We start from the raw sequence: 25,884 nt of genomic DNA on the forward strand, positions 1-25,884 counted from the left end.
AACAATACAGGCAAATGGTCATGGAAATGCTGATGTTCATCAAAGCAGTACCTACTGGTGATTGGAAGCTGCACTTAACAGCTGTTGAAATCTTCACAAAATATTTCTTTGCACATGACCATCTGAACTACTCCCGAATAAGTCATATGTATCTTGCTGAATTGAAAGAATTAGAAAAATCTTATCAACATATTAATTCATGCAAGAAAACTGGGTAATCAACCAAAATTAGTTTGTAGCTTTCTGTGCTATTGGAGTCGATCATGTTTTAGAGCATGTTAACAGATCCATGACAATCTCTGGTGCATTAGTTGTAATAACCCTAAATGAAGCTGCTAGACTGACGTTTTTCCTAATGTCACCAGACCTTGTATGACTTACAAGTGAAACTCAACAGAACGCACAAAGCACCATGCCCTCTAATCAGCTGTACAGGCTTTGAACACAATATTAAAACTCCGACTGCAATAATAAGATACTTCCCTAATCCATTCCAGGAAGAAACTAGTGTTCTATTCAATCTAGTCACCAAACATGTCATGCCAGAGGAAACAAATAAAGACCTGTGTAGTCATGGTGAAATAGGAAGTATGTTGCATGCAGCTTTGGTGGAAGACAGGATCAAATCCGGCAAAATAACTCTGTGGTCACCTATGAAGAATCACAAACTGAAGTTGTGGAAAAGCATGGCAAAGAGAGTAAAATTAACAGTTGGTGACATGATTACTGAGTCGAAAGAAGACAGATCATCATTTGCTCCTTTGATGTTTGTTTGCAAGTTCAGACCAGAAATAAATTTGAAAGAAGCTATTGGGAAGTACGAATTATCAGTAGTTTCTTAGTCATTATTTGCAGCAGATAAAGCTCTATGAAGAGCATGTTGATGACCATTCTCGAGAATTAAAGCAACAAATGCAGAAGGTATAGTCAATTCCAGTTCTAGTGATTACCTTATACATACTGAAAGTGCTCGGAGCCATGAAGGTTAACACTTGTAGGTAAAGTGGCAGACCTCCAGTCACTAGGAAAACATGAGCATATCAAGAACTGCTTTGATTTAGCAGATTTGTTTACATATCAGATTCAAATCAAATATAATGCATATGAGAACATTCGACTGGTATTTGACAGATACGATGTGCCAAATTCATTAAAGACAGCTACTCGAGCGAATCGACAGAGTGGACAGGTTGCAATACGTTGTCATATTACAGACTCAACACATATATCCAATATTAATATGAAGAAACTACTATCACACACAGAAACCAAACTGGAGCTAACCACATATTTTGTCAAACAAATCATTTCAAAAGGAGTAAACACTGGAAAGAACATTGCAGTTGCATGCGGAGGTAAATGTATTGTCACAGACAAGGACATGAGATACACGAGAAGTGACCAAGAGGAAGCTAGCACTATGCCACGTGCAATAGACTCTTCTTCGTGTGGTTATACAAAGGTTTATATCTTTTCTCCTAACACAGATGTGCTAGTTTGGTCATCAGAAGATACCCTGAATTGTGCAAAGATACCGAATTTGTGACTGGCATTGGGTAGAAATAAAGAGTTATTAAACTTCAGCCAATTGTTACAACCCTTGGTTCACACAAAACAGAAGCCCTGTCTACTTTCAATGCATTACGTGGAGCATATATAATTGGCAGTTTTTTTCTGGTATAGGAATTCTAACTTGATGAAAAGCATTTGATGGTGCTGATGTTAAAATACTTACCTCTTTATCCAAGTTTGGCACCTGTGAAAAACCATCTGATGTAACACTAACACTTGTTCAAAAATGGGTTTGTCAGCTGTATCTTCCAAAGACAGACATCACATGTGTACAAGATTTAAGATGGTGGTTATTCAAGAAGCAACACGCACAGTCAGAGAAGCTTGCACCCACTCAATCTGCATTACATAAAGCTTTACTACGAACACACTACCAGCTACTTATATGGAACAATGACCCAGTCTAGGATCAGCTTTAGGATATGGTTGGCGTATGGAGAACAGCTCATGAGCTCACAAACACCTTCTCCAGAAGCAGTGATTAGTTTAGTTAAATGTGGCTGTGGCAAGTGCAGATGCACTTCAAATCACTGTAGCTGCTGCACTGTCGGCCTGAGCTGCACAAAATCATGTGCCTGTTTTGATGATGGTGATGGTTGTGCAAATGTAATAAAGACAGATCACCTTGAGGAACATGAGGAACTTAAGGATGATGACGATGATAGTGACTGCATGTGTTAACTGCCACACTTAGCTGATTGTGCTTATTCACTATACTTATAAGACTTTAAAAGGAAAAAAAATAGCATCATACTTCTGTAACTTAGGCTAATATTTCGATTTTACAATGCCGAGCATATCAAAAGTGATCCGCATGTTTCCATCTATACTAAAGTCAATGGAAACCACTGCTATCGGTTTCTAAGTATCACATCAAATGTATAACTCGCATATGTAAAGAAATCCCTGTCAAGCTTCCTTGTTGTTCTAATATACTTCTCTAACTTAGGCTAAAATACTGATTTTACAATGCCGAGCATACCAAACGTGACCCCCATGTTTCCATCTATGCTAAAGTAGATGAAAATCACTGCTATCGGTTTCTAAGTAAAAAGAAAGAAATGTTTTATTTAACGACGCACTCAACACATTTTATTTACGGTTATATGGCGTCAGACATATGGTTAAGGACCACACATATTTTGAGAGGAAACCCGCTGTCGCCACTACATGGGCTACTCTTCCGATTAGCAGCAAGGGATCTTTTATTTGGGCTTCCCACAGGCAGGATAGCACAAACCATGGCCTTTGTTGAACCAGTTATGGATCACTGGTCGGTGCAAGTGGTTTACATCTACCCATTGAGCCTTGCGGAGCACTCACTCAGGGTTTGGAGTCGGTATCTGGATTAAAAATCCCATGCCTCGACTGGGATCCGAAACCCGGTTTCTAAGTATCACAATAAGAGTGTAACTAGAATATATTTTTAAAATCAACCTGTCAACCTTGCTAATTGTTTTAATATTCTTCTCTAACTTAGGTTAAAAGTCCGACACACGTTTCCAACTTAGTCGATGTAAGTCAACAGAAACCACTGCTATTAGTTTCTAAATATCAAACTAAGTGTATAAGTAGAATATATAAAGAAATCCCTATCAGTCGTCCCAATGTTTCAAATATAATTATCTAACTTAGTCTAAATTCTGATTTAACAATTACGAACATACGAACAGTGACCCTCATGTTTCCATATATATTAAATTCAATGGAAACCACTGCTATTGATTTCTAAGTGTCACACTAAGTGTATAACTAGAATATAAAAATAAACCCATGTCAACCTTCCCAGTTTTTCAAATATACTTCTGTAACTTAGGCTAAAATACTGATTTTACAATGCCGAGCATACCAAACGTGACCCCCATGTTTCCACCTGTACTAAAGTCAATGAAAACCACTGCTATCGGTTTCTATGCATCAAGCTAAGTCTATAACTAAAATGTATGTAAACAAACCACTATCAACCTTCCTAATTTATTTTAATATACTTCTCTAACTTAGGCTAAAAGTCCAGCTTTCTAATGCCAAGCATCTATACTGAACGCCATATAACCGTAAATAAAATGTGTTGAGTGTGTCATTAAATAAAACATTTCCTTCCATCTATACCGAAGTCGACGGAAACCACTACTATTGATTTCCAAGTATCGGACTAGTTGTATAACTAGAATATTATAACAACCGAGCGTCTGGATGGCTTATTAATGACTGGTAATAAACTCTCAAACAGCTATAGAAGGCAAAGCTGACACAACTAGTGTGTAAACTTAAATATTTTATTTTAAACAACTATATGTAGTTCGTAAGTCTTTCACTTTATACATCTCATACCTCAGTGTGTCATATATTAGTAATGTTCTCCAATAACAATAAATTATCATAATCTCTTAATTAAACGCACGAATGTGTCACTAAATGTTATTCACTAGTTATTAACAACTAGTTATCTTAGTTACAGGTAAGTACGTTTAAATTAGCTATTCCGTTATGGAAATATAACACAGTTAACATGTTAATAGCTGCATGTATGTCTCCAACTTCTAAGTTTATTCCAACTAAACACGTACTAACTTAGTATATGACTGTCTCAGTTTTAGCACTAAGATTCACTACACTATATCTCAAACACCTTTATCCACGCCATATCTACTACTTCAACGCTATAGTAAACATCACTCAGTACTATCCCACTATTAAACTACACAGGGTTGCACTACATCACCCAGTACTACTCCTCATTTAAACTACACAGGGTGGCACTACATCACCCACTACTACTTCATCAATACACTACGCAGGGTGGCCCTACATCACCCACTACTACTTCATCAATACACTACGCAGGGTGGCACTACATCACCCACTACTACTTCACCAATACACTACGCAGGGTGGCACTACATCACCCACTACTACTTCACCAATACACTACGCAGGGTGGCCCTACATCACCCACTACTACTTCACCAATACACTACGCAGGGTGGCCCTACATCACCCACTACTACTTCATCAATACACTACGCAGGGTGGCACTACATCACCCACTACTACTTCACTAATACACTACGCAGGGTGGCACTACATCACCCACTACTACTTCACCAATACACTACGCAGGGTGGCACTACATCACCCACTACTACTTCACCAATACACTACGCAGGGTGGCACTACATCACCCACTACTACTTCACCAATACACTACGCAGGGTGGCCCTACATCACCCACTACTACTTCACCAATACACTACGCAGGGTGGCACTACATCACCCACTACTACTTCATCAATACACTACGCAGGGTGGCACTACATCACCCACTACTACTTCATCAATACACTACGCAGGGTGGCACTACATCACCCACTACTACTTCACCAATACACTACGCAGGGTGGCACTACATCACCCACTACTACTTCACCAATACACTACGCAGGGTGGCCCTACATCACCCACTACTACTTCATCAATACACTACGCAGGGTGGCCCTACATCACCCACTACTACTTCATCAATACACTACGCAGGGTGGCACTACATCACCCACTACTACTTCACCAATACACTACGCAGGGTGGCACTACATCACCCACTACTATTTTACAATAAACTACACAGTCCCAACCTCGAAAACCCAACCCCCAATCCCCAAAACCCTATCCCCCAAAACCCAAACCTCCAAAACCCCATCCCCCAAAACCCCAACACCCAAAACTCCAAATCCTCAAACCCCAACCCCAAAACCCCAACCCTCAAAACCCCAACACCAACCCCCAAAACCAACTCCAAAAACCCCATCCCCCAAACCCCCAAGGCCCCAACCCTCAAAACCTCAACCCCCAAAACTGCAATGCCCAAAACCCCAACCACCAAAGTCCAGCCCCAACCACTAAAATCCCAACCTCTAAAACCCAACGCCCAAAAACCCAACCCCCAACCTACACCCAAAACTCCAACGCCCCAAACCCCAACCCCTGAAACCCCAACTCACAAAACCCCAACCCTCAAAGCCCCAACCACAATCCACAAAACCCCAAGCCCCAAAACTCAAAACCCCAACCCTCAAAATCCCAACCCCGAAAACCCCAACCCCTAAAACCTCAACCCCAAAACCCCAACCCTCAAAACCCCAACACCCAAATCCCCAAAAAACAAAGCCCCAATAGCAACCCCCAAAACCCCAAACCCAAAACCTCCAACCCAAAACCCCCAACACCAACCAAAATCCCAACACCAAAAATCCCAACCCTCAAAACTCCAACCCCCAAAACCCCAACCCAAAAAACCAACCCCAACACCCAAGACCCCAACCCCAACCCCAAACACTCAAACATCTGAAACTCCAACACCCAAGACCCCAACCCCAACCCCAACCCCAACCCCAAACACTCCAACATCTGAAACCCCAACACCCAAGACCCCAACCCCAACCCCAAACACTCCAACATCTGAAACCCCAACACTCAAGACCCCAACCCCAACCCCAAACACTCCAACATCTGAAACCCCAACACTCAAAGGCCCAACACCAACCTCAAACACTCAAACATCTGAAACCCCAACACTCAAAGGCCCAACACCAACCCCAAACACTCAAACATCTGAAACCCCAACACTCAAAGGCCCAACACCAACCCCAAACACTCAAACCCCAAAACTCAACCCCCCCAACCCCAACCCCCCAAACCCCAACCCCAACCCCCAAACCCCAACCCCAACCCCCAAACCCCAACCCCCCAAACCAACCCCCCAAACCCCAACCCCTCCCCAAACCCCCCAAAATCCTAACCCCTACACCCAAAATCCCAACCCCCAAAAACCTAACCCCCAAAACACTCTCAAAACCGCAACCGCCAAAACCACAACACCCAAAACCCCAACCTCCAAACCGCAATATAAGACCGCACTATAGTGGTGGAAACATTGATATTTGTGTTCTGACATCCATATCCAACAACCCGTCCAAATACACGATGTACATGTAAACACAAATGCATGTATTGTATGTATTCACTGCGTGGGCAAAAGATACGCACGTTTATTTCTCTCCTTGGGCCAAATATTTGGTGAAAAATTTGAAATCAATCTTTTGGGGTCGAGTTCTCCAAGAATGACTTTTTGACGAACGGTGGTTCGTAAGACATCGAATAAACAAAGTTTTTATTAAATAACGGATGGGTACCACTCACACAGGGAGCCGTGCACCCTATATATACATATATATGAGAACCCATTCGGAAGTCATTATATATTAGGTAAAAATCGCAAAACGAGACCGCACTCTAGTGGTGAAAATATTGATATTTGTGTTTTGACATCCATATCCAACAACCCCACGAAATACAAAATGTACATGTAAACACAAATGCATTTATCGCATGCATTCTCTGCGTAGGCAAAACATAGGCACGTTTATTTTACTCCTTGGCCCAAATATTTGGTCAAAAATTTCAAAGCAATGTTTTGGGGTCGAATTCTCCCAGAATTAGTTTTTTTACGAATGGTGGTTCATAAGTGGTCGAATAAACACAGTTTTTTATCGCATAACGGATGGGTATCACTAACATATGGTGCCGTGCACCCTATTAATATGAGAACCCATTCGAAAGTCAATATATATGAGGTAAAAACCAAAATACAAGACCGAACTATAGTGGTGAAAACAATCATTGATATTTGTGTTCTGACATCCATATCCAACAACCCCAGCAAATACAAGATGTACATGTAAACACAAATAGATGTATCGTAAGTATTCACGGCGTGGGCAAAATATAGGCACGGTTATTTCTCTCCTTGGGCCAAATATTTGGAGAAAACTTTGAAATCAATGTTTTGAGGCCGAATTCTCCAGGAATGACTGTCTGACGAACGGTGGTTCATAAGAGGTCGAATAAATATAGTTTTTATTACATAGTGGATGTGTACCACTCACACAGGGAGCCTTGTACCCTATAAATATGAGAACCCATTCGGAAGTCAGTATATATGAGGTAAAATCCGCAAGACAAGACCGCACTATAGTTGTAAAAACATTGATATTTGTGTTCTGACATCCATATCCAACAACCCCACCAAATGCAAGATGTAAATGTAAACACAAATGTATGCAATCGTATGTATTCTCTGCGTAGGCAAAACATAGGCACGTTTATATCTGTCCTTGGGCCAAATACATTAAATACACTATATTTTTGTCTTTATATCACTTTTGATTCTTTTAATGCCTTCAGACTATGGAAATAGCATCTGAAATATAACAGAAAAAGTACAATTGTATTAATAGTTATAATGCTTGATATTATATACATGTATCACTATGGATTTTATGATCATGTTTAAATACTGCAGAATTCATCTGGTTTACATGCATGTGCCCAAAAACAAACACACAACCCAACTACAAACAGGATACATTTCTGATTAGTAATAAGTTCAGTTTGTCCAAGTTTGTTTTGTTGAACGATACCACTAGAGAACATTCATTTATCAATCATTGGCTACTGGCCAGTGTCAAACATTTGGCAATTTTGACATACAGTATTAGAGGAAACCTGCTACATTGTTCCATTAGTAGCAAGGAATCTTTTATATGATCCATCCCAGACAGGATAGCACATACCACAGCCTTTGATATACCAGATGTGGTGCACTGGTAGGAGCAAGAAATAGTCCAATGGGTCCCCCGACAGCGACCGATCTCAAACTGACTGCACATCAAGCGAGTGCTTTACCACTGGGCTACATCCGGCCCCCAATGAGTAATAAATGCTTGTAGGAAGATTAATCCTTAACATTTTAAAATTATAATACTATGTTCCAATTTCCCCTATGTTCAAACAAATTAATGATTGTGTTTATTGTACAAACATGATAATGCACTGTGTCTGAGTTAACACATCAGACCTTTGGGTACATGAAAGTTGAACATGCACTGAAATCATTAAAGGGACATTCCTGAGTTTGCTGCAATTTTTAAGATGTTATGGACTAACAGAAACTTTTTAACGATTGTAATTATATATGAAATATATTTTTCTGCATAAAATATCAGTGGCCGTATATTAAACGTGTTTCTGATCGTTCTAATATTTGTACTAGGTTAAATTTCATTTTATTTCTAAAATAGAAATTATTTGAAGACAAAATCCAGTTTGGGTTCTTACAAATATTAAGACGACCAGAAACACATCAAATATACAGACACTGATATTCTAAACAAGAAAATATGTTTAATATGTAAGTTTAATCGTAGAAATATTTTATTAGTCGGAAACATCTTACAATGCAGCAAACTCAGGAATGTCCCTTTTAGACATGAAATAACGGATGAAGATGAAATTAAAGGTGGCTATTACCATTTTCTATAAATGTCATTTGACCTAAAAAAAAAAAAGTTGATACCAAAGCCTCACTTAGTAAACATTATGCACTTTCATAGGTTTACTAATATTAATAACTTAAATATTAATACATTGTACCTTAATGATCAACGAAGGACTAGCATTCAAACCAATATCACAAGGTATCTACATGCATAATTTGTAAAAATACCATTTGGTTAGGAAGCATTTATTCTTTGTAATTCTATACCCAGTGAACATTTATTAAAGGACAGCTAAAGTCTACAATCTCCATATAAAATGGATTAATGGCCTTACAAAGTATTTGGTAAAATATCTTTAAATTTCAAAACATAATTATTATTTGTGGTAATAATTGTTTCATTCGAAAATCTAATTTTGCATAACCTATTTTTCATCTGCATGGACATCTATTTACACGGACATAATGGGTTACACAAAAGAAAATGGGTTATTTTAAATTAATTTTGTGTATTTCGTAAATGTGATAAGCTAATAGTTTTTATTTCCAAGTGTCAGCAATCATACAAATATATGTAGAACAATGTAATATTAGCATGAGGAATTGTCCATATAAATATTCATATTTGAATGTTAAAAAACCCATTGAATCCAACAAACTATATTTAAACATTAGGGCTCAAACTTTAGAATCGAACATTTTGTTCAGTATCGCCATATGATTGTAATTAGTTGAATAGTACATGAATTTTCTAATCAGATTTCAAACAGCAAAGACAGAGCCACTTAAAGAAATGATAAATACTTCAGTTAGACATCCAGAATGGTAATTCCATGGGAAGATGTTTCATACCATTATTTTTGTATCTGGGTTCGAGCAAACACTCTCTGAAGAAAATGGGGGGAGACAAATAGTATTGCATGTCAAAAACTATGAGATACATGTAGATACAGTTTACATTTATTTTGCTGTATACTTTATATTAACAATAATGCTTAAGGGCTGCAGGCCCGTAGCCAGCATGTTTAGCGAGGGGGGTCGAAATTTCATGTAGATGGAACTCATCAAACGCGAGGGGGTGGGGGGGGGGGGGGGGGGGGGCAGATAATTATATATATAACCTCTTGTCAAACAATGTGATGACGCCGGTTACATTCGAGAATAATACACTAACTTTTGTTGCGAGATGTACGTTAACAAGTTGCATTAAGTTGTGGTATGCATGTAAAATGGCCTGGTCACGGTGCCACGACAAGAAACCGTTTGTTTTCAGTCGTACCAATGTATTTATAATAAATGATACATGGCAAAATTTAACAGATTTAAGCCTACTGGAACACATTGATTATTAATCAGCGGTTATTGGATGGCAAACGCACAGTTACGTCGATACTTGGTCACAGATGAAATCCGCTGTCGCCAAATGGTTACTCTTTCCAAATAACAGCAAGGGATCTTTATGTGCACTTCCCACATTCCACAAACAGAATATCCTTTGATGGATCAGTTATGGATCACTGGTTGGAACGGGAAATAATCAAATGGGCCCTCTGAGGATGATCGAACCTTCAGCAAATGGAATCTCAGACAGACGTTCTTGCTACTCCCACACCCTAACTTGCATAACATTATAACATTTCATTGTATAAATACACAGTCCAGTTGCATTTTGCTCGGGTGCTGTTTGGTGAATAATGTTGCAACCTCGTTGACATCTATATCTTGGTCATAATGCATAATAAATGCAAGTTAACCGATTATTTTGAATAATATTGCAGCATAAATTATTAATTATGACCAGCATATTTAGTGAATATAAATTCAATATAAGTACATTACAAATGTGCACAATCTTGCAACCACATAAAGGCTCACATATTAGAAGCTATATATGTGAACATCTGTTTGTGATAAACATTCTCCAATAGAAATGTATTTTCTACTAGTAGATAAATTATTTCCTATAATCATTTATGGGCATATAGTTAAAGGTGTAGTCTTTAAATGTTAAAGAAAAATTTAATAAAGACATGATTTGCAACAGCTGTCATTATGCACCTTTGAGATAGCACCTTTAATACCGGTATAATAGATCACAAACTCAAAATGATTCTTGACAGTTTTGCTCAAACGTTACTTATAAATGTCTACAAATATTTTGTTTTGGAGAGGGATAGGGGTACACTGTCATCAAAAGGGTTTCTCACATATTTGTAACGGCAATGAAATTGACACATGTTGACCATAATGTGTTATAGTCTGTTCCAATAAAGTGCACAAATCACCTGTTTACCGACATCTTTCTTTTAATTTAAAGAGTAAACACTACCTTGTACATCAATGAGAGCCAAAACAAGTAAATGCTAAATTAGGTAGACTATCATTAAATAGATATTTACAAAATATTTATTTGTCTGTTTAATATGTTAGAAACTATCGACGAAAATAATTTTTATTCTATTTCCGACAGTACTATAGAATACATTTGTAACACAGCCAGATCCAAGAATACATTTGTAACACAAAATGAATGAATGAATGAATGAATGTTTAACGACACCCCAGCACGAAAAATACATTGGCTATTGGGTGTCAAACTATGGTAATGCAAACAAATAAGGTGATGATCAACATCAATATAAAAATTCAAGATTTAAATAAAAACAGTGTAAAAAAACCTGTGCAAAAATACAAATATCACAGAAAGATACTGACTTTTACTCAAAATTTCAATTTGTGCTGTATTGGCCATTCTCAAAGAGAATGTTACACACCTGCACCACGGTGAGGTTACAGAACGCGCAGTGGACATTTGTAACACAGTGATATCTAAGAATGCATTTGTAACACAGTCAGATTTAAGAATACATTTGTAACTCGGTCAGATATTGTGTACTTGAGTAAGTGTTCTGACAAAGAGCTGGACTTTCACAGAGAATGTCAGTGTTGCTGACCTGCCAGGTGAAGGTGAATCTAAACTGCATTATAGATGATCCGTACAGTTTTCACACTCACATCCCCACTAACGTGAAGCGTTTTATTCCTATTAAAAGCTGCTCTGTACTTGAACAAGTCAGGACCTGTTCCATCTACCATGAATCGGTACTGTAGAGGCTCGGTGATGAATTGGTATTGAATTCTCCTCCAACCTCAAGTGGAGGATCTACTAAGATGATCTCTTCCAAACCCCTTGTATAAAAAAAACTTGCTATTTAACATGCACTACCAGGCCGAAATCGAAAACATATGACAACCAGAATAATTCCATCATGACGAAAGGTTATCATAAAACGAATAGGTAAACGTTTTTGTTTTGTTGTTGTGTTTGTTTTTGATGAGCGTTCCTATCATCTCAACAACGGATCCAACTTTCAGAGGACAAGGAATTGGGGCATGACATTTTATCACTGGGTTCCGCCAGACAATTCTGGAACAAGTATGATGCCACTGTTCCCACAATCCATTGTCTTGACACTTTATACGACTGTTTCCATTACAAGAAATGTAATCTAAGTTACATTTAATGTCAGCTAATTTCTGCAGGTTTGATTCGTGGTATTGCACGGTGCCATTCGCTGGTGGTTTAAGGGAGAGACAAATGTGCAACAATGAAGCAAAGCAAAGTGGACAGTTACGTTTGTCAGCGCGACATCTTAATCCATTCTTACAGGAAGATTTCCCACACGACCCAGAAATCGAATCTGTCCATTTTGATATTTCAGAAACAATTTGCTTGTCTTCCATCCTGCACAATGGTGTCCCTTTGACTCTGCTTTGTGCAGAAATACCATTTCCCACCAGACGACATTTCAGAGTCCGACAATCAAAACTGACTGCCTCCCAGCAAAGATTCATCTTGCAGCTGGCGGCACACGAGTACTGGGATGAGTACGGTAGTGTTTCAAAAACATTTTGGTCTTGTTCCAGGCTTTTCCCGAACGTTCCAAGCGTTTTGTTTAGCAGACTGGCTGATACAGACACGCATATGATCAGAACGATCTTTATGAGAAGCGACATTGAAATACAATTAAAGGTTTATAGGAAAGTACTATTCACTCTAACTACAGAGCCAGACATATCTTGTTAATTGGTATGTTTTGGAATGTTTTTATTGTAAACATTCTGTCCCTTCTGTCTAAACATTATGAAGTACTTTCTACTGCATTTTAACTGAAAATCCCATTTAAAAGACCCACTCATTAATAATAAGCATACAAAATATTATCATTTAATTTAATTTAAATTAAGTTTATTATTGCCAAAACCCTGAATTATAAATAACTGTAATAACTAAAGTAGGTTCATAATGAAAGGTCACATAATGAGACAAAATACTATACATACCATACTTGATTTGACAAATGTCATCTATTTTGTATCACTTAATAATACATTCCGTTTTATGACTGTTCATTACTTACATGGGTATTTGATTTTATATAGTATATTATTGTAATGTATCTATGTGTGAAACACGCTGTGAAATGACCAGCAATCCAAATCCATATTCGTATTGTAAAATCTCAAAAAAGAGATCCTATTCCTCAGTGTGGACACTGCCGGTGTATACTGACAGTGCGCTATTCCTCAGTGTGAGCATTGCCAGTGTATACTAACAGTGCGCTATTCCTCAGTGTGAACACTGCCGGTGTATACTGACAGTGCGCTATTCCTCAGTGTGAGCATTGTCAGTGTATACTGACAGTGCGCTATTCCTCAGTGTGAACACTGCCAGTGTATGCTGATAGTGTGCCACATTCGTATGGATCTTCTGAAGCCGACGAGAAAAAAATATACTGGGTGCCAGAAATATATTAGAATCCTTTAAATTCCAGTCAGCATTAATTTAAAAAAAAAAAAAAACCCATATATAGTGATTTTATTTATAACAATTAAAAAAAAACCCAAACTAACCTTGATATTCGTAATGTATTGTGATGATTTGTTAGTTTCATTTGTCTGACAGGTAGTACTTGTTCGCGCCATTGGTAAATGGTTAGTTCGGCTTTATAAGTTGCCCGTTTTTTTACAATACAACATAAACTGAAGTTTTTCAAATTGTTTTATTGATGGTTTATTTCTTTATCGTTTCTATAAATGTTAAGCTAATTTTAAATACGACCAAATATTTATGATTATTTTTCTATTTCTGTAAAACTTACAAAATCTCAGTGTTGATATTATTTGTTGTCACACATGACCATGTGGAAATTTAGTTTAAATGATAGTAAGTTTTCTTTAAGATGTTGCTCTATCTATATATTGCAAACTATATAGGTATATTTGGTTAGAACGAGAAAAACACCAATCAGCTGAATGGATCTACCGAGGTGGTTCGATCCTGCAACGCAAGCACCTCAAGCGAGCACTCAACCGACTGAGCTAAATCCTGCCCTAAGCTGTAAAAGAGTTCTACACTCACCTAAATCCATAACACTACTGAGTGGCGGGATTTAGCTCAGTCGGTTGAGTGCTCGCCTGAGGTGCTTGCGTCTCAGGATCTAACCACCTCGGTGTATCCATTCGACTGACTGGGGTTTTTTTTCTCGTTCCAAACAGTGCACTGTCAGTGTAAAAAAAATAAAGATGTAAAAGGTAATAAATTCGTTACAAGGTGTTTTGACAGGCGTACGCGATTGTATGCCATTCCAAAATGTCTATATCCTGAGGCGCATACAGATTTTGGAGGGGCGTACAATCCCGTACGCCTGTCAAAAAACCGCGTAACTAATAATATGATAAAGAAACCTTTACGTGGAATGTATTTTGATACCAATATATAGCATGGCTTTTTTCACCTTGTGTTGCAAGACAAGTTTGGCTTTTAGTCCATATTAATTTTGGTGTGAACATTATTGCTAAACATTTGTAATATGAGAAAACTTCAATACAATTTCTGTTAAAAAGCAACACCATTTTTTCATGTTTCCTTTGAGGACCTTCATTTCTACAAACAAGGGCCTAGGTCATTTCAAAAGTTACAGCCATACCTGTAGTATTACAGAACACTTCTCATGCTTTACTACAAACAAGGGCCTAGGTCATTTCAAAAGTTACAGCCATACCTGTAGTATTACAGAGCACTTCTCATGCTTTACTACAAACACGGACCAAGGTCATTTCAAAAGTTACAGCCATACCTGTAGTATTATAGAACACTTCTCATGCTTTACTACAAACAAGGACCAAGGTCATTTCAAAAGTTACAGCCATACCTGTAGTATTACAGAACACTTCTCATGCTTTACTACAAACAAGGACCTAGGTCATTTCAAAAGTTACAGCCATACCTGTAGTATTACAGAACACTTCTCATGCTTTACTACAAACAAGGACCAAGGTCATTTCAAAAGTTACAGCCATACCTGTAGTATTACAGAACACTTCTCATGCTTTACTACAAACAAGGACCTAGGTCATTTCAAAAGTTACAGCCATACCTGTAGTATTACAGAACACTTCTCATGCTTTACTACAAACAAGGACCTAGGTCATTTCAAAAGTTACAGCCATACCTGTAGTATTACAGAACACTTCTCATGCTTTACTACAAACAAGGACCAAGGTCATTTCAAAAGTTACAGCCATACCTGTAGTATTACAGAGCACTTCTCATGCTTTACTACAAACAAGGGCCTAGGTCATTTCAAAAGTTACAGCCATACCTGTAGTATTACAGAGCACTTCTCATGCTTTACTACAAACAAGGGCCTAGGTCATTTCAAAAGTTACAGCCATACCTGTAGTATTACAGAGCACTTCTCATGCTTTACTACAAACAAGGGCCTAGGTCATTTCAAAAGTTACAGCCATACCTGTAGTATTACAGAGCACTTCTCATGCTTTACTACAAACAAGGGCCTAGGTCATTTCAAAAGTTACAGCCATACCTGTAGTATTACAGAGCACTTCTCATGCTTTACTACAAACAAGGGCCAAGGTCATTTCAAAAGTTACAGCCATACCTGTAGTATTACAGAGCACTTCTCATGCTTTACTACAAACAAGGGCCTAGGTCATTTCAAAAGTTACAGCCATACCTGTAGTATTACAGAACACTTCTCATGCTTTACTACAAACAAGGACCTAGGTCATTTCAAAAGTTACAGCCATACCTGTAGTATTACAGAACACTTCTCATGCTTTACTACAAACAAGGACCAAGGTCATTTCAAAAGTTACAGCCATACCTGTAGTATTACAGAACACTTCTGATGCTTTACTACAAACAAGGGCCTAGGTCATTTCAAAAGTTACAGCCATACCTGTAGTATTACAGAACACTTCTGATGCTTTACTACAAACAAGGGCCTAGGTCATTTCAAAAGTTACAGCCATACCTGTAGTATTACAGAACACTTCTGATGCTTTACTACAAACAAGGGCCTAGGTCATTTCAAAAGTTACAGCCATACCTGTAGTATTACAGAACACTTCTCATGCTTTACTACAAACAAGGGCCTAGGTCATTTCAAAAGTTACAGCCATACCTGTAGTATTACAGAACACTTCTGATGCTTTACTACAAACAAGGGACTAGGTCATTTCAAAAGTTACAGCCATACCTGTAGTATTACAGAGCACTTCTCATGCTTTACTACAAACAAGGGCCTAGGTCATTTCAAAAGTTACAGCCATACCTGTAGTATTACAGAGCACTTCTCATGCTTTACTACAAACAAGGGCCTAGGTCATTTCAAAAGTTACAGCCATACCTGTAGTATTACAGAGCACTTCTCATGCTTTACTACAAACAAGGACCAAGGTCATTTCTAAAGTTACAGCCATACCTGTAGTATTACAGAGCACTTCTCATGCTTTACTACAAACAAGGGCCTAGGTCATTTCAAAAGTTACAGCCATACCTGTAGTATTACAGAACACTTCTCATGCTTTACTACAAACAAGGACCTAGGTCATTTCTAAAGGTACAGCCATACCTGTAGTATTACAGAACACTTCTCATGCTTTACTACAAACACGGACCTAGGTCATTTTTAAAGTTACAGCCATACCTGTAGTATTACAGAACACTTCTCATGCTTTACTACAAACACGGACCTAGGTCATTTCTAAAGTTACAGCCATACCTGTAGTATTACAGAGCACTTCTCATGCTTTACTACAAACAAGGGCCTAGGTCATTTCAAAAGTTACAGCCATACCTGTAGTATTACAGAACACTTCTCATGCTTTACTACAAACAAGGACCTAGGTCATTTCTAAAGTTACAGCCATACCTGTAGTATTACAGAACACTTCTCATGCTTTACTACAAACACGGACCTAGGTCATTTTTAAAGTTACAGCCATACCTGTAGTATTACAGAACACTTCTCATGCTTTACTACAAACACGGACCTAGGTCATTTCTAAAGTTACAGCCATACCTGTAGTATTACAGAACACTTCTCATGCTTTACTACAAACACGGACCTAGGTCATTTCTAAAGTTACAGCCATACCTGTAGTATTACAGAACACTTCTGATGCTTTACTTTTCTTGTGTAGCTGTAATGGAGTGTCAGATCATATAATGATTTGAATTCATTTGAAATAAAAACGCTTTGTCCACCACGTTCTTCTATTGTTTTTACAGGTCTGTTAATAGAAATAATGAACATCTGTGGACAATATACATCCTTTTCGGATACCGATATTATTAAAAATCAGCCTGGACCCCGTTCCACGAAGCGATCTTAATCCTATGATTACCGTAAGCGCATAGCTACCCTATGCACTTAAGTTGATCTTAGGGCTAAGATCGCTTCGTGGAACGGGGCCCTGTCCCACAACAGAATTGGGAGACTGTATGCTTATGCTAACGGCCGGGTTAACATTCGATGAACATCCTTTTATAAAATGAATTGTCGAACAGCCCTTTAGTTTTCACCTTGTTTCTCTGATGATCTTATGGACACATACTCGTATATCGTGTTTCTAGTGATGCAGAAGCGTTACATACTCGTGTCATTTACAGTTAATTAACAGTTTTACGAGTCTTTACATAATCTAGTGTAGTGGATGAAATCAGTCTATACGGTAGCGACGGTAACATTGTCATTTCAGCTGTATGTAGAATCCCCACAATTATATTGTCTTACAAAGTTTTGAGTGTTTTTCAGATGATATTGGAAATGATAGTCTGAGTACTCCAATAATTAATGCTTCTTTTTTAAATTGTACTACATTAGTAGTATGACATCATGGTAATGTACCGGCCTCGGTGGCGTCGTGGTTAGGCCATCGGTCTACAGGTTGGTAGGTACTGAGTTCGAATCCCAGTCGAGGCATGGACTTTTTAATCCAGATACCGACTCCAAACCCTGAGTGAGTGCTCCGCATGGCTCAATGGGTAGGTGTAAACCACTTGCGCCGACCAGCTATCCTGCCTGTGGGAAGCGCAAATAAAAGATCCCTTGCTGCCTGTTGTAAAAGAGTAGCCTATGTGGCGACAGCGGGTTACCTCTAAAAAAACAGTGTCAGAATGATCATGTTTGACGTCCAATAGTCGATGATAAGATAAAAAAAAAATCAATATGCTCTAGTGGCGTCGTTAAATAAAACAAACTTTTTTCATGGTAATGTAGAAGTATTACAATACTATACTCGTGGGTATCAGTTTTTTAGCTGTTCGTAATACATTTAAGACGTCTAAAGACAACTGTTTAAAAAAAATCTATTAGGCCATTTCCGATGGTCTGAGTTTGTCCTATTTTGGATATGTCGTGTAGGATGAAGCCCAAAACCAGATTTCAGTAGTGTTAGAGCCCCTTGGGTCGCAGGGTCGAACCCTCTCAGTGGACCCATTGTGTCCAAAGACTGGTGTATCAAAGGTTTTCGTATGTGCCATCCTGTCTGTGGAAACACACATGTAAAAGGTCCCTTACTTGTAATGGAAAAATGTAGAGGGCTTCCTTGAAAATCACCCTCCAACCCCCAATTCCTGTTTCGCTATGTCACAAAATCTGGTACTCACTCCTGACCCCTTCCAGTCCAAATTGATTCCTTTGGGTTTGCCAAGTTGGCAGGGTCATGTTGAGTTTAACTTAAAGACATTACACTCAAGCAGTGAAAAACGTGCGTTTCCCTGCGTAAACTCCAACGAGCGACGTGCTTTTTCCAGCGTCACAGTCAGGCCTAAGCCATGTATCATCGTGTAGCGCTAGTCGGTGAGTCTATCAAGATAAAACACACGATACAGGAATAATCAGGCAACGAAAAAAACACATTTATCCTGCTAATGATAATATTTGTAGTGTTTCGCACTCTAGACCTAAATACAAAAGGTGAGAAATAATGTCCCACACGCTATTATTGTAGCCTATCGGGTATAAGCATATCGATCAGCCCGTCACTGCGAGGAGGGCTTTAGTCTCGATCACCGATAGCTTGTCGGATTACTTGCCAAATGATAGCAGCTTAAGTTAATGTCGTCAGTTCGTGCAGGAATCGGCGAAATGTCTACTGGTAATAGCCGAGGATAGGGGCGGGGTGGGATGAGGAGCATGAGACACCACTCCCTACCCCCCCCCCCCCCCAAAGTCACATCACCTTGCTTGTCACCCCTTAACACAACTCATGGACAGTGTGGGTGATCCGCTTTGGTGGATCTAGAGGGGGTTACAGATATCCCATAATCCCCCCCCCCCCCCTCCACGCCAGTTTCAAGTGTCTTTTTAATTACTTTTTTTTTAAATTCATCGACCACAATATACAACACACAGAGCACCTTTGAATCAAAACTGTTCTGGGAAGCATACTCTCGAGCCACGGGCCTGTTGTGTGGTCGGTCTAGGTTCGATCTCTAGTCGATGGGCCCATTCAGCTATTTCTTGTTCCAGCCAGTGCATCACGACTTGTACCGATGTGATGATCGAATACAAAAACGCTTTAATCGATTGTGTGGCGAAATGTTAACTGTAATTGTTCCTCTTGGAAGAAAATATTGAATGTTTTAAAGATCAGGGGCATGTTATACTGTTATATTTCGTGTCATCGTGTTACTAATAAAATATTGAGTGTTTTGTTCGTTTTCCTATTTCCCGTCAAATAAGATACAAGGAAACAATAACTTGTAAAATCACGATAGGCAAAACTGTACTGCGGTACGTATCGAGCTGATGAAACATCGCGGTATACCGGTTTATCGTTGCAGCACTAATAAGTATTGCCTACAACCTGACCTTCAAAGACATACCGGCCTGAAATACGAACATATGTTGAGTAAATATAGACTATCTTCCTATACTATTACTATCTTTATACAAACGGGGAGATACGACAATATTGATAGGAATTATAGAATTTGTAGTCTATAAAATATGAATGCAGTAGAATGAATGAATGGATGTTTAACGACACCCCAGCACGAAAAACTCATCGGCTATTGGGTGTCAAACTATGGTAATGCAAACAAATAAAGGGATGATCAACATCAATATAAAAATTCAAGATTTAAATAAAAACAGTGTAAAGAACTGTGCAAAAATACAAATATCACAGATAGATACTGACTTTTATTCAAAACTTCAATCGCATCTCGACGAAAACAAGGGGATTTGTGCTGTATTGGCCATTCTCAAAAAAGAATGTTACACCCCTGCACCACGGTGAGGTTACAGCACGCGCAGGGGTTCTCAGAGAGAATGTTACACCCCTGCACCACGGTGAGGTTACAGCACGCTCAGGGGTTCTCAGAGAGAATGTTACACCCCTGCACCACGGTGAGGTTACAGCACGCGCAGGGGTTCTCAGAGAAAATGTTACACCCCTGCACCACGGTGAGGTTACAGCACGCGCAGGGAAATGTAGTAGAAGACGAATATTACTTTGTTCTAGTGTGTCCTTTCTACCGTACCATAAGAGATAAATATACAAAACCTTTTGAATATAATAAACCATTAACATTTAAATTAACGCAACTGCTGTCCAGAGACAATTCAAAACAGCTAATTAAATTGTGTAAGTATTTGAACACTGCTACCACGCATAGAACAGACAACACTAATACATGACATGTGTTATTATATTGTATATTATTGCTATGCATGTATTACCCATTTATTATAGAATTTTATCGATTGTCATCCGTTGCTACTTAGCATTCCCCGCAATGTGCACATTATATTATTTTATTTAGAAATAAAGTGTATTTCCCTACAAAATATATTTTTTGGGCAAAATAAAATATACATATATCTAAAGTTTAGCTGATGTAATTAATGTCATATATTTGGTAATTCTGACATGTAGTTTTAGAGAGGAATCCCGCTACATTTTTCCACAAGTAGCAAGGGATCTTTTACATGCACCATCCCACAGACAGGATAGCACACACCACATCCTTTGATATTCCAGCCATGGGGCACTGGTTGGGTGGGAAAACAGTCAGAGAATGGGTCCACCGAGGAGGTTCGATCCTTTGACCCAACACCTCAGGCGAGCGCTCTTCTGACTGAGCCAAACCCCGCCCCGGTGCAATACGTGTATGGGCAAGGGGAATTGTTGGCGTGTTTTCATCAGAAAACTGTTTAAGCATGTCTGTGGTGGGAACAACATCGAGTTCACAAGATATCCTTCCCAAGACAGGACTACGTATACGGTGCAATCCTTGTATATATGTGTACTGTGTGAGTGGCTTGTCACACCGGCTATACCAGTTGTACTTGTAGTAGAACAAATTCACTTCCTCAGAAAGGGATCGATCCCCGTCGGTGGACCCGTTGGGCTCTTTCTCATTCCAGTCAGTGCACCACGACTGGTTTATCAAAGGCCGTGGTATATGCTATCCTGTTTGGGATGGTGCATATAAAATACCCCTTGCTACTAATGAAAAAACATAGCGGGTTTTCTCTCTAAGACTCTATGTCAGAATTACCAAATATTTGACATCCAATAGCCAATGATTAATAAATCAATGTGTTTTAGTGGTGTCTTTAAACAAAACAAACTTTTTTCTTTTTCATCAGCAATGGGTACTGTGAAATCTTTTATTTTCAAATGCCTACATGTTCGTGGTTTTGTTTAAAAGCGCATTTCCATGGATATTTAATTTCGGTTATCAAAAAGGTAGGATATAAATTCGTATTAAATGTATAAATGTATAATATTTTTGTTGTTGTTGATTACATTAGTGCACGAATTACAGTTACCTCTATGAACAAAAGTGATTTTAGAGTATTGATTTTTGTTAAATTTAAGGGAAATAGTTTAATTCCATTCTTTGTATTAAAATTTGACCTGTCAACAATATAAATATCCCACAATTCTCACTTCGGCAAAGGTTAAATAGTCGGGACAATTCGGACTGTTACATTCTCAGAAACCGAAAGTAGTCGACATTTTCCGAATGAGAAAAAAAAAAGGCGGAGTTATTTCCTTTATTTTATTTTGGCAAAAGGTGATCTATTTTTTGCTATGCTTACAAAAATGTCATTTAACAGGAGAAATTGTCTCCAGCGCTGGTGATTTGATCAAATACCGGGAGACTCCCGCGGAATCCGGGAGGGTTGACAGGTCTGATTAAAAATCGAGTACACAGGTATCCATAACGTGGGGGTGTGCAGGGTTTTTTTTTAGAACATTTCATTTTATTGGATGCCTGTGAAATTAAAGACACCAATCATGCCATGTTTTGTAAAGATGTGTTTGGTAGCTGTGCCCAAGCGAACTGGATAGAGAATGTAATTGAAACAACTATATCAAATTATTGTTGCTCGTGATAAAATTAAATTTATTTCTCTAGCAATGTAAACATGATACTGGAAGGTCGATTGTTATTCCTTATATGTCCCTTGGCTGATGGCGTAATCTCGATCTATTATAGGGACATCTGCTATTTTAACCATAAAGCATTCGTGTGGCATACACGCGTGGGTGGGGTTAAAGAAAACAAAAGTGCATTAGTTCCATCTAATAGACAAGCCCAGCCAAGTCGTCAAACAAGCCATTACATGTGTATTACTGTGTTTGGTTAGGTGTACTCCACTGTTCGTAATGTACCAAAAGCAATTTTAAATTAGCTATTTGTGTTTAGTTTAAAGGTTTGCAATTACTTTATTATGAAATTTATTACTTTAGCCTGTGTGATAAATAATGTTGTCCTTTAATGTGAATTTGGAAAAGACACTTAAAAAAGGTTATGGATATTGTTCTCACTGTTGTTAGTGGTAGTGGTGGCGGTGGTAGTAGTGGCGGTGGTTGTGGTGGTAGTGGTGGTGGTGGTTGTGGTGTTGGTGGTGGTGGTGGCGGTGGTTGTGGTAATAATGGTAGTGGTGGCGGTGGTTGTGGTGTTAGTGGTAGTGGTGGTGGTGGTTGTGGTGATAGTGGTGGCGGTGGTTGTGGTAATAATGGTAGTAGTAGCGGTGGTTGTGGTAATAATGGTAGTGGTGGCGGTGGTTGTGGTGTTAGTGGTAGTGGTGGTAGTGGTAGTGGTGGCGGTGGTTGTGGTGTTAGTGGTGGGGGTGGTTGTGGTAATAATGGTGGTGGTGGCGGTGTTTCTGGTGATGATGGTAGTGGCGGAGGTGGGGGTGGTTGTGGTAAAAATGGTAGTGGTGGCGGTTGTTATGGTGATAAACGCGGTGGTGGTTGTGGTGATAATGGTAGTGATGGGGGTGGTTGTGGTAATAATGGTAGTGGTGGCAGTGGTTGTGGTGATAATGGCGGTGGTTGTGGTGATAATGGTGGTGGTGGTTGTGGTAATAATGGTAGTAGTGGCGGTGGTTGTGGTGATAATGGTACTGATGGGGTGGTTGTGGTGATAATGGTGGTGGTGGCGGTGGTTGTGGTCATAATGGTGGCGGTAGTTGTGGTCATAATGGTAGTGGTGGTTATGGTGATAATGGTGGTGGCGGTGGATATGATGATAATGGTAGTGGTGGCGGTGGTTGTGGTGATAATGGTGGTGGTGGCGGTGGATATGATGATAATGGTAGTGGTGGCGGTGGTTGTGGTGATAATGGTGGTGGTGGCGGTGGTTGTGGTGATAATGGTAGTGGTGGCGGTGGTTGTGGTGTTAGTGGTAGTGTTGGCGGTAGTTGTGGTGATAATGGTAGCGGTGGTGGTAGTTGTGGTGATAATGGTAGTGGTGGCGGCGGTTTTGGTGATAATGGTGGTGGTGGCTTTGGTATTAATGGTAGTAGTGGTGGTGTTAGTGGCAGTGGTTGTGATAATAGTGCTAGTAGTGATTGTGTGATAATAGTTGTGGTGGCGGTGGTTGTGGTGATAGTGGTAATGGTGGCGGTGGTTGAGGTGATAGTGATAATGGTGGCGGTGGTTGTGGTGATAGTGATAATGGTGGCGGTGGTTGTGGTGATAGTGATAATGGTGGCGGTGGTTGTGGTGATAGTGGTAATGGTGGCGGTTGTTGTGGTGATAGTGGTAATGGTGGCGGTGGTTGTGGTGATAGTGATAATGGTGGCGGTGGTTGTGGTGATAGTGATAATGGTGGCGGTTGTTGTGGTGATAGTGGTAATGGTGGCGGTGGTTGTGCTGATAGTGATAATGGTGGCGGTTGTTGTGGTGATAGTGGTAATGGTGGCGGTTGTTGTGGTGATAGTGGTAATGGTGGCGGTGGTTGAGGTGATAGTGATAATGGTGGCGGTGGTTGTGGCGATAGTGATAATGGTGGCGGTGGTTGTGGCGATAGTGATAATGGTGGCGGTGGTTGTGGTGATAGTGGTAATGGTGGCGGTTGTTGTGGTGATAGTGATAATGGTGGCGGTGGTTGTGGCGATAGTGATAATGGTGGCGGTTGTTGTGGTGATAGTGGTAATGGTGGCGGTTGTTGTGGTGATAGTGATAATGGTGGCGGTGGTTGTGGTGATAGTGGTGATAGTGGTGATAGTGATAATGGTGGCGGTAGTTATGGTGATAGTGATAATGGTGGCGGTTGTTGTGGTGATAGTGGTAATGGTGGCGGTTGTTGTGGTGATAGTGGTAATGGTGGCGGTGGTTGTGGTGATAGTGATAATGGTGGCGGTGGTTGTGGTGATAGTGGTAATGGTGGCGGTGGTTGTGGTGATAGTGATAATGGTGGCGGTGGTTGTGGTGATAGTGATAATGGTGGCGGTGGTTGTGGTGATAGTGATAATGGTGGCGGTGGTTGTGGTGATCATGTTAATGGGGGCAGTGGTTGTGGTGGTAATGGTGGTGGTTGTGGTGGTGGTAGTGGTAGTGGTGGCGGTGTTTAAAGAACATCACTAGAAGGCGGGCTAATTTGAACTTTTGGCTAGGATTTGGCTAATCAATACTGTTCGCCGCTATAAGGACGCCATAATAACTGTCGACTGCTGGTGTTATTGATCTCAACAAACATCCCCATTGCTACTTAGGCGCCAATAGGAAGAGAGATCCCAATAATGATAAGTATTGAAACAACGTTAGCCATCTGAAAACGCCGTAGTTTGAATTAAGGTTGTCCCAAAATGTACCTCACGCAGGGAGTATACTACCAAATCAAATCCCATAGACGACAATAGTAACATATGTGGCTAAACTCCTACCTGCAGCATATCAATCGACATAAACACCATGGATATAAAAAATACTACCACCCCTCACACCTATAGTAAACCAGAAAACAAAACGGTGGGTTAAGCTTCTCATTTCAGAGATAACGGGTAGCGTCAATGACTACTCTAGTTCAGCACAAAATTGTATTACTTGTTTTTACAGGTACCCCTTACATGTTTCAAGCACAAGGAGGCTACACCAATCTAATTAAAATTAGCTCCACTATTACATGCGGATCTAACAGCAGCCAATTGGAGCTCATGTCCACCAATCAAAACCTTACTTGCAGAATCATGCCAGTGATTTAAAAATAATTTGAAAACATTCCGAATTATCCTAAGGGTATACGACATGTTTCGTGTGAATTACGAATGCCTTAAAACATGTTTTATTTTATAAAATAAATAATTTGTAATGTATAACTGAAGACTGATTTAGTTTGGGGTTTTTTATAAATAAATAAA

At 39.4% G+C, this 25,884-nt stretch overlaps 2 protein-coding genes across 2 annotated transcripts; one reads left to right on the forward strand and one right to left on the reverse strand.

The window, feature by feature from the left end:
* Positions 1-590: 590 nt before the first annotated feature.
* LOC121378391 (extensin-like) lies at positions 591-5,759 on the forward strand (the record flags this gene model as incomplete). The annotated part of the gene is made up of 3 exons (XM_041506582.1): positions 591-817; positions 5,198-5,453; positions 5,709-5,759. Coding segments are annotated over exons 1-3 (534 nt in total), but the record flags the coding sequence as incomplete, so codon positions are not given.
* Positions 5,760-18,969: 13,210 nt separating this feature from the next.
* Positions 18,970-25,024, reverse strand: LOC121378473 (histidine-rich glycoprotein-like; the record flags this gene model as incomplete). Its single annotated transcript, XM_041506699.1, has 2 exons — positions 18,970-19,083; positions 23,909-25,024. Coding segments are annotated over 2 exons (1,230 nt in total), but the record flags the coding sequence as incomplete, so codon positions are not given.
* Positions 25,025-25,884: the final 860 nt, after the last annotated feature.

Source organism: Gigantopelta aegis, chromosome 1, assembly GCF_016097555.1.
Source record: "Gigantopelta aegis isolate Gae_Host chromosome 1, Gae_host_genome, whole genome shotgun sequence".
Taxonomy (NCBI): domain Eukaryota; kingdom Metazoa; phylum Mollusca; class Gastropoda; order Neomphalida; family Peltospiridae; genus Gigantopelta; species Gigantopelta aegis.